The sequence below is a fragment of the Lipotes vexillifer genome, unplaced genomic scaffold (genome assembly GCF_000442215.2).
Source record: "Lipotes vexillifer unplaced genomic scaffold, Lipotes_vexillifer_v1.1 scaffold395, whole genome shotgun sequence".
Taxonomy (NCBI): domain Eukaryota; kingdom Metazoa; phylum Chordata; class Mammalia; order Artiodactyla; family Lipotidae; genus Lipotes; species Lipotes vexillifer.
Window position 1 is genome coordinate 5,180,167 of NW_006797390.1, and position 10,230 is coordinate 5,190,396.

The 10,230-nt window shown below is 43.6% G+C and overlaps 2 protein-coding genes across 2 annotated transcripts in view; one reads left to right on the forward strand and one right to left on the reverse strand.

Annotated features, from left to right (window-relative positions):
• The window catches only part of AKAP3 (A-kinase anchoring protein 3), a 19,764-nt gene extending 19,241 nt beyond the window's left edge, over positions 1-523 (forward strand). Inside the window, 1 exon segment of the mRNA XM_007469441.1 lies at positions 368-523. Coding sequence (XP_007469503.1) covers positions 368-523 — 156 coding nt within the window.
• Positions 524-2,805: 2,282 nt separating this feature from the next.
• Positions 2,806-8,831, reverse strand: DYRK4 (dual specificity tyrosine phosphorylation regulated kinase 4). Its single transcript, XM_007469513.1, has 6 exons — positions 8,682-8,831; positions 6,528-6,582; positions 6,109-6,238; positions 3,593-3,768; positions 3,061-3,078; positions 2,806-2,888 (listed from the first exon to the last, which is right to left on the reverse strand). The coding sequence occupies exons 1-6, from the start codon at positions 8,787-8,789 to the stop codon at positions 2,806-2,808; spliced, it is 570 nt and encodes a 189-aa protein (XP_007469575.1). The 5' UTR covers positions 8,790-8,831.
• Between the last annotated feature and the right edge of the window lie 1,399 nt (positions 8,832-10,230).

The following is a 10,230-nucleotide window of genomic DNA, read 5'->3' on the forward strand; positions in this document are numbered from 1 at the left end:
CCTTGTCAGTCTTGGGACAATGATGGAGCCCGTTTTATGATGTTACAGTGAACTTAAGAACTTTAGAATCCTGAGAAGGCAAGAACACCATTGACCAAACACCCACTGGAAGCCGGAAGTTTTTAGTCCTAGTGGGAAATCACATTTTCCATATCACGGACAAGGGGGAGGTTACTTAAATTAAGGGCGACGTAACCACCTTTCTTCTGTCAGACGGGCCAGTGAGCGCCCCGGTTGTGGACATCTCCTCAGTGTCTCCCTCGAGGCCCTCCCGCTGCAGGGGCCCTTTTGCCCTCGCCTTGGCAGCCCTTCCCCGCCCTCGGTGGGATGCTCTGCCACCCGCCACTGCTTTCCTTCCCTCCCTCAGCTACGTCAGCTCTCGGCAGCCGCCGTGGACAAAGGGCGCAGCGTAGGTGAGGTTCTGCAGTCGGTGCTGTGCTATGAGAAGGAACGACAGCTGCACGAGGCGGTGGGCAACGTCATGCGGCTGCAGCTGCTGGACTGGCTGATGGTGAACCTGTGATGGGGCCGCTGCTGCTCTCCCCTCTTCCCGCGCTGGGCCCGGCCCTTGTCCCCTCCCTCTTTCTCACCTCCGCAGCCCCCACCTCCGTATCCTCACAGAGCCCCAGCGTCACCTTCATACCACTCACATCCAAGACACGTCATCTTGTGCTAGTCCCTGGACTTTGCCTTTTCCTCTCCATGTGAGCAAGGACATAAAATTAAAAAAAATTACAAATAAATGGCTTTGGGTATTTTGTTTCCTTGGCATCCAGTGGGACGGTAAGGTGAATCAATCTCAGCAATGAAAAAAGAACCCGATGGCTCTACTGCTGGCCTGAGAGACCCCACCACACGCCGTTTGGCCTGTTGTCTTTGGATCCCCCCGTCTGTGCCTTGCGGCTCCCCTGCTTTCAAGTGGTCCCTAAAAATAAGCCACAGTTTTATCAGGTGTCATTTCAGCCCTTTATAACCTTGTACGTAGTTCTCAGTAGCCAATCTAAATCCTCTTCATTAGGCGACCAGGGCTTGGCTTCTTGTCCTGTCTCCACAGCACAACTGCCCACCTCAGCTTTATCCGTGGTTGCAGACAGTCGGTGTCAAAAAACGTCCAGAATACCTGAGTTCTGTTGCCAATTCTGTACCTTTCTGGCTGTAGGACCTGGGACAAGTCACCTCTTCTGACACTGCCCGGACTTAATGTCCATGTCACCCCACTTTAGAAGCATTTTCTGAATTTTACATTCTCCAGCTATTTTTTATTCTCCATCCTTCCTTTTAGAAACTTCCTCCTCCTCTGGTTTCTAGTTTGCCTATTTTTCTACGTCTCTCAGGGGCTCTACTCGGCTTTGTCAACCCCTTACATGTTTGTCTTACCCAGGACTTTCTCTTGACCCTCTGCTACTCTCTACCATCTTCCCTAGGTGATCTCATCCAAACCCATAGCTTCAATTACCTGGTGTCTCCCTTCATGGACAGTTACACACTGACTAAAATGAAAACTATGAAGCCACATATGATGTTTATGTTGTTATGATCTTGAGTGTCTTGTACACATTTATCTGTTCTATAATTACAACCATATACAGACTGAGTTTGTGTAGGTAAAGACTAGAAGAGCAGGTGGTGGATGAGTGGATACATCCTGTAGTTTGCTCGTCTTCCATCCTTTGGGAAACCTGTTGTCCCCTACTCCACGTGGTCCACCACACCACACCACACCACACTGTGGGCTTGTGACCCAGGCTGGCCAATCAGAGGATCCCAGTATCTCAGACACAGTGATGAGTTTTAAGTCCGATCAATCACCTCTGAGACTTTCCTACCAGCAGGAAGACTGCATCCTTTGACTGGCTGAGAGTGGTCATCTTAACTTCTGGGCAGAGCTTTGTCTTCAGAGTCAAGTTAACCATAAAAAGAAGCAAGACTAATAATGGGGGAGAGGGAGTCTGAGCTCCATGATCTTGTCTGAACTCCTAGATCTTGCTGTGTCTACACTTAACCCCTCCTGATTCCCCAGTCACATAAACCAATAAATGTCCTTTGTTGTTTAAACTTGTTGGAACTCAGCTTCTGTCATTTTCAAACCAGAATCCTGACTAACTGTCTTGGGCAAGAGGAAAAAAGTTTTTTTATTATTTAGAATCCTCTCAGTGATGCTGTAACACTGAGTACTTAACTCTCTCCCCACCCCATCTCCCCACACAGGCACCCATTGTTGTATTTGACTGAGGGCATAAGGAAGGAGCATGGGTGCAAGGACATCCTTTCCAATTCCTCATCATAGGAATCATGCCAATAGGCCATGTGAATAGAGGTGTTTTTTTTTTTAAACCTTTATGCATTAAAAAACAACAGTCTTACGTATTGTACAATATAAGTGCTGTCTCTAATACAAATCACTGGTGGAAAGGAACAGGACACACCCTCCTCTCAGGTCACACGATAGGTGGTAAAATGTTTGTGTTCTTGGGGGAGCGGTTTCTTTTTTGTTTCTTTTTTTGGGGTACACGGGCCTTTCACTGTTATGGCCTCTCCCGTTGCAGAGCACAGGCTCCGGACGCGCAGGCTCAGCGGCCATGGCTCACGGGCCCAGCCGCTCCTCCGCGGCATGTGGGATCTTCCCAGACCGGGGCACGAACCCGTGTCCCCTGCATTGGCAGGCAGACTCTCAACCACTGCGCCACCAGGGAAGCCCTGGGGGAGCGGTTTCTGTTTTGTTGTCCTGTGGAGGTCTTGGACTCCGCTGGCCCAACAACTGCCTCGGGCTTTCCGGAAGCTTCTGCTAGATGAGGCAGCTGGACTTCAGCTGTGTGAAGAGCCCTGCTGACCACCTGAGTTCTGATCCTGTTTGATTTTGTCTTTAGTCTCTATTTGAAGGATCACCTCTGCCAAAGAGGAGAGAGCAGGAACAAGTAAGTGTTCAAATATGAATTACATTCTAACTGTCCATTAGGCTGTAAGTCATTTTGGGGATATCTGGTTGTAAGGATACAAAAACAAGTCATTTGTAAAGCACATTCTGTGTGCCAGGCATTATTCTAAGCCCTTTACACTTACTGGTTCCTTTGATCCTTCCTGCAACCAGAGAGAATAGGCATTATTCTCATTCTCATAAATGGAGAAACTGCGGCACAGAGAGGTTAAGTAAATTGCCTAAGGGCCCACAGCTGGTAAGTGGTAGGGCCAGACTTCATCCCAGGCAGCCTGACTCCAGTGACCAAGTACATAACCATGAGGCTATATTGCATATAAAAGATACTTGCATAATTCCATAATCTGATTAAAATTCAAAAGGTAATTATAGGGCTTGCAGAGGAGGACACATTGAAAGAAAAGGAAAGGAGGGGAATAGGAATTGGAGATAGGAGAAACACGGAAATTCCTAATGATGAGGGCAAAAAAGAAGGAGAAGCCAGCCACAACCAAGTTTCCTGAAAGAGGAAAATCCCCAAATTGAGAAGTGGCAGGCCAGTAGTGATGAAGCCAAATAATTAACCAAGGTTGAGCTCAGAGAAATTGGCATGCAATCCTCCAGAGATGTCTGACCCCCTGGATTATGGAATAGGACTGGCTGTTTGAGGTACTGTACCTTTTTGGCCCAAGTGATGTTGCCCTTGAACCTTGCCCTTCCTGGCCTCAGAAGGGAAACAGAGACTGGTTTTCCTCAAGGTCTGAAGCCTGGGCTGTGCTTTGAGGTTCCGCGGCTCATGAATCCAAGCATGCTTGAGGGCCTGGTCAGGGGTCATGCGAAGAGAAGGCTCCCAGCTACACACCAACAAAGCCCAGCATTGGTTAGGATTTTATTTCCCTTTTTAATAATGAAATATTTTCAAAGACCCCAATAAAGAACCTCAATAAGATATAAAAATGGTTCATTTTTAAAGAACCCATTTAAGCTATGTTAAAACTCAAAGGGACCATAGAACAGAGCTTATGACATATAATTTTAAAGTACCTGGAGGCAACTATTGGAAATGATCTTTTTAGAAAATGTGTATGACAAGCCAAGGAATATCTCAGAGCCCAAATTCCGTTACAAGAAATATAGAAAGTCTAAACCAGTGGGATTTAGGGTTTAATAAACTAAGAACATCAAAATGAAGAGATGCTTAATTGTAATTCCCAAACTATGGAATTTGGACCTCCAAATATATTACAAAGAACATTATAGAACACTAGAATATTAAGATCATGAGGGGACTTGGAGATAATCCAAACTGCTAATGCAGTAACAAAATACACTTGACAAAATACACTTGACCCACCATGGAATCATCTTGCCTTTCTTGAGTAATTTTAGTAACATGGCACTAACTCACAGAACTAGCTATTCCAGTTTTAAAAAACTCCAGTTCTTTAAAAGTTGTTCATTTTGATTGAGCCAAGATTCACTTCTCAGGGACTTTTGGCCTAGTAACTTTGACCCGGTCTTAAATTCTACCCATTAGCATCACACAGAATGAGACAACTAATCCATCTTTTATGTCACAACCCTTCAACTATCTGAAAACATTTACATGACTACTAATTAATTATTGACCATATGACATGATCAGTTTCTTCCTAGATAGGAAATCTCAGCTGTTATCTAACTGGTGTCCGTCATGCTGGGAATAGCTACTAACTGCAAGGAGATGGCATTAATATTTCAGACTCATCGAGGTCTAAACAACTCAAGTTCCCAGTTCTTTGTCCAATGAACTGCTGTTAAGCTACACCTCGCCTCTCCTGAACTCCTAGAGTTAGCCTATAAAATCTAGACACAGAACTTTACATTTATCCCTATTAAATCTGACCCAAAACTTTTAGTCTCTCAAAGACTTGCTAATTAGCCAAATACGAAGTAATAAAACAACAGGCCCTGACGGCATGACTGCCTCTTACAAGGTGTGAGCAACCAGCCCTTTGCACTAAAAAGGAGAATAATTTCATTCCTGGCTCTGAGTTTCTGGATTACCCACCTCTGTCTCAGTACTGAGTTTCTGTTACGAGTTAATGGCCACTCATTCTATCGCCTCAGCAAGAGGCTGGGGTGGAGTGGGGGTCATGATCCTTCTCTGTCTCCATTTTTCAGATGGGTAGCATGACCCCACAGATGGGAAAACTTTGGGCAGTCCCTGGTGGTTTATATTCTGAGCTAGTACCTAAACTCCAGATGCACAAATGCCAGAAGAGTAGTATTTTGCTAAAACTACTCCATCCCACTGAAGGAATGAGAGAACATAAAGATATGGTCTTCTAAAAATACCGAACAGTTACAGGACTAATACAGCTGGAAGAGACCTTAGTAATACCCCACTCTACAGAAAAGGAAACTGAAGCCCAGAGAGAGAATGACTTGTCCAATATCACGTGGCTAATTTATTTGCCACTCAGTGGAGACAGACTTGCATAACCTCTTTAAAATTGGTGACGACAGCTAGTATTTTCTAAATACCTTCTAAACTAGGTACTGTTCTAAGGTGCTTTATGGACTATTGGGGTTTTTTTTTTTTATCAGTACTATGACGGGTGAAGTGTAGAGCCTACTTTCTAAGATTCAAAATATGCCTATAGATTCTAAAAAGCTGTACATAATAAATGGTTTATAGATTGCCCTTTCCCTAGTTCCCTAATATGAGAGGATTTAGACTCTAAATCCTAGGGGAATGGGTGGGAAGGGGCCTGAAACCAGCTTGTACTGGGCATGTATGCAAATAGTTATTGATACAACAGACTCTCTGAAGACCTGGGCTTCAGTTCATGAAGCAGAAAACATTGAGGACTTGCCTACAACCTTGCTTCCAGGCAGTCAGGGCAAGAAGGAAGCAAGCTCGACCCACACGCTGTGTAACCCAGGGCAAGTCACTTAATCTCTCAAGCCTCAGGCTCCATGTCTCAAAACATCAAGTCGTCTGTCCCACTGACCACACAGGATGGACAGTGGAGAGAGCAGTCTGATGAGGCAACAGATAGGAAAGCATCTCGTAGACTCTAAAGATCTATGGTCCGTGTTTATTATGTCCCATGACTGCCTCCCAGCCCCAGACTTTCACCAGCAAACATGTGGGAAAGTACAGTATTTAAGAGGAAACCCAGAAGCAAAGACACCCTGACAAAACTCACACCAAACACTTTCTCAGAAAGTCCAGGAAACCGGTGTCGTAGGTTTTCAGCACCATGGTGAGATCCTTGGAATCCGGGTATCCTTTTTTCCCCCTGTTGTTGGTTATATTTTTAGGAAAACCTTTGGAATCTTTAGAGATACAACATTATGTGTTTAGTTCCAGGTGTGAATATGCATTGGTCACATCACAGCTGTTCACTCAACCATGCTGCTTCTGGGAGTGGTCTCTGCAGCTCTCCCGCCCCCTCACACACAGACAAACACACCCGCAGTCTTAGTTTAAAATAACCACATGTACATTATCCAATGAATACAATTTACTTTTACAAATAACTTCCTACTACTCGGCATGTTCTGAGCCACCACCTCCTCCTCCTGGAATCAATCAAATGATTTTAATGGTTTAACATTAACCAACGTAAAATACTAACGATAATGATGATGATGATGACGATGATAATAATAAAGTAAATCTGAAGTGACAGAAACGGTCCACTCTGAACAAAAAGCCTGTTGTCCATTCTTGGCTTATCTATGCCCTTGATCCTTCCTCACCCCAAAACATGAGAATTTGGGACACCCATGGGGAATAACAGGAAAGTCATTGTAGGAGGACTGACTTTCAGAGGTCATGTACAAGCCACACAAGCAAGTTAACCTCATTTCTTATGTTTACAGTCGTGTCAAAATTTTGTCCATAACTGGAATGATCAAACTTGATTGGTGGCTTAAGACACTGCTTGGAATGATTTTCTTCAGCCATTTCCACTGATTAAAGCCCTCACCAAATGTATCTTCTGTCATTGCTGAAAAGAAACCCCTGAAGACAGGTCCAAAGGTGGCCTGAGAAAACAGTGCAATGCCTTGAAGGCAGGACCATTCGTTTGGACATCTAGGTCGTGGTGAGCATGTTCAGAGAGGTGACCATGTATGCTCACACCTTGTAAATATACATGTAAAAGGGCGGATATGTATATACACACATGCAAAATTGACACATTCCATGAAATTCTCACAAAAACTCGGGGTTCATACAATGGACATCCTGGAAAGTACATAATGAAATGCTTCTAATTACTTTTGCAACCAATACAATTTGCAGGGCGTCCAACAGAACACCTGCTCTTACTGAATTCCTAGAAGAGCCCATGAATGTGTGTATGTGTGTATATACACACATGGGTATCTGTGTGTTTATATAGAAAAAAATGGGCTGGGGGTACTGCATAGGGCATAGGTCCTGTGAACTCCTTTTTGACTGTGGCACCAGGGCTCCCACCTTATCCTATATCGTCTTTTCATAAATGGCCAAAGAAGAATTAGATTCACGGGCTTACAAATAACATAGCTCCTACAGTCATCTTTATGTAATTGCTTTTCTTGTACAAGTTTTTCCTACCTCTCTGACCTTCCCCAATATCTCATTATTCTCCCCACCTCCTCTTGCTGCCTGGAGCACCTACATATCTTGCTACCTTTGAAGAAACAACTTTCCTCTTAATTAAGGGTATTAACTAGGAGTCGCTGGGGGCTGAGGACCTGTCGGCAGCCCAAACCTGGGGAAGGGAGAGCCAAGAACTTAAGTGGATATAGTGTTTCCAAACTCGCCTCATCATAAGCTGCTGTAAAAAACATACAGACTCCTGAGTCCCACCTCAAACACACTATACCATAGGAGGATCCTGGGGATTAGCATTTTCCCCAAGAACCCAAATGATTCTTATAATCAAATAAAATTTGGGAAACACGGATGACGATGCAGCTCCCAATAACGTCCTTTCTTACGCAGCAAGAGCCTCCGGGTTTACTGATCTCCAGGGCAGTGTTCATCCCACCACAGCTATCATTTATAGCTACTACTAACTAAATTAGTGGAATACTTTATTATCAGTTTCAACCATAAGATGAATCTCTACATTAATTCTCAAGGATGTATGTGTCTCCCCAACCAACCTTGAAGACAATCTAGAAAATGGAGATTTGGGATGAATGGATAGATAGGTTGAGAGAGAGAGGAATTAGATATGTCTTTGTTCAGAGTCAAAAATATCTCTGTTCCCTGGGGAAATCCTAAAATGTGAAATTTCCAATTTTTAGGATTATTTTCTCCCACGTCGTCTAATTTGGCTTAACAAGATGCCTTTAAGTAAAAGAATAGCAGGTATAATAAATAATCGTATGAGAGTCTTAGTAAAGCCTTTTCATTGGGTGATATTCTTCCCAGAAAGTTAAGATGGTAACTAACAACTGAACAGCGCGCAGATTTCAATGGGTGTCACGTCAGCCTGGTTTTTAGATTCTTTGGAATATATTTGAAAGACCGGTATAACAGTTTTATTTTAAATGTCACTATTCACAATATGCTGGAAGTTACATCCTTTGCAGTTACTTAAATTTATGATAAAAAGGTTAGATGTCAACTCAGAAGCGTACATAATTTCAAAACATCCAACCCTGTCCCGTAAACGGATGCAGGCCATTGCCCTAGGCGAGTCCGATGCAGCCTGGAGTCTGGGAGCGGAAGTTACCCCTCCCGAGGGCATCGGCTGGAAGGCAGCCGGGTCCCCCCCACCTCCATGATGCAGGCTAGCTGCTCCACCTCGTTCTCCCCAGGGAACAGGGGGTAGCCCGTGTACAGCTCGGCCATGATGCAGCCCAGGCTCCACATATCAATGGCCATGTTGTAGGGATGGCCCAGGATCACCTCTGGGGATCGGTAGAACCGGCTTTGGATGTAGGTGTAGACGGCAGGGGAAAGAAAGAGAAACCTCACGTGGAAATCTCCTCTACAGAGCTCTCTGCTCCACATACCTGCTCAGGCGGGGGTGGACGATAATTAATTAAGAACCCCCCTACCCCCGACTTCTTTTCACTCTCCAGGCTTTGCAGGGAGAAGGAAGTACAAATGGCCAGCACTTATGAGTCCCATCCCACATCTAATCTCATCACATCCTCAGAGCAACCTGATTATCATGAGGGGTTGTTAGCCTCACGTGACTGATAAAGAACTCTAAAGTAGCCATTGTTCTAGAGAAGGAAATTTGTCAGGCAAGCTTTCAAAAAAGAAAACATAAGACGAATATAAAGCTATGTTTTCAAATTGTCTGATTAATCTGGGGTAGACGCCCTCTGACGTATTGCGATTTGGCAAGGGAAGACGTGTATGAAAGTTGAAAAAGCAGCGTGCAAAATGCATAATTTAAAAATCTATATTCCGTACATTATGTGCATTGTGTTATATAAAGTATAGAAAGAAAAGTTCAACAAAATCTCAGCAGACGAGGACGTAGAGGATATTTAGTATTGCAGGCAGCCTAGATTTTACAGAGGAGGAAACTGAGGTTGGAGAAATGGGACATTACAGTTATTTGCAAATGCTGTTAACTGGTTACATAGATGGGGGCAGGGCAAGGGATTTTGTAGTCACTTCTCTGTTGTTTGACTTGGGTACAGTAAGGCTGTAATAATTTTTAGTGATTTAATAAAAATGACTTTGTACCCTGTTTCCAATACGGACTTGAGGCACTTTGCAATCAAAGTACAAATATACAGGAAAGATTTTTTAAATGAATTTAATGACAGAGGAAGACAAATACAGCATCATTTCACTTACATGTGGAATCTAAAAAACAAGTGAACAAACAAAAGGAAAGAGAAATGTCTATTTAGGTCTTCTGCCCATTTTTGGATTGGGTTGTTTGTTTTTTTGATATTGAGCTGCATGAGCTGCTTGTATATTTTGGAGGTTAATCATTTGGCAGTTGCTTCGTTTGCAAATATTTTCTCCCATTCTTGTTTATGGTTTCCTTTGCTGTGCAAAAACGTCTAAGTTTCATTAGGTCCCATTTGTTTGTTTTTATTTCCATTTCTCTAGGAGGTGGGTCAAAAAGGATCTTGCTGTGGTTTATGTCAAGAGTGTTCTGCCTATGTTTTCCTGTAAGAGTTTTATAGTGTTTGGCCTTTACATTTAGGTCTTTAATCCATTTTGAGTTTATTTCTGTGTATGGTGTTAGGGAGTGTTCTAATTTCCTCCTTTTCCATGTAGCTGTCCAGTTTTCCCAGCACCACTTATTGAAGAGGCTGTCTTTTCTCCATTGTATATTCTTGCCTCCTTTAACAAA

Bases quoted from the DNA above. Each gene is read 5' to 3' on its own strand.
- DYRK4 (XM_007469513.1), bottom strand. From the start codon at position 8,789: ATGGCCATTGATATGTGGAGCCTGGGCTGCATCATGGCCGAGCTGTAC. The intron at 6,583-8,681 runs GTGGGGGGGACC...CTGTCACTTCAG, and splicing joins AGCTAGCCTGCATCATGGAG to ATTTACTTTATTATTATCAT. The intron at 6,239-6,527 runs GTTGGTTAATGT...GTATCTCTAAAG, and splicing joins CATTATCGTTAGTATTTTAC to ATTCCAAAGGTTTTCCTAAA.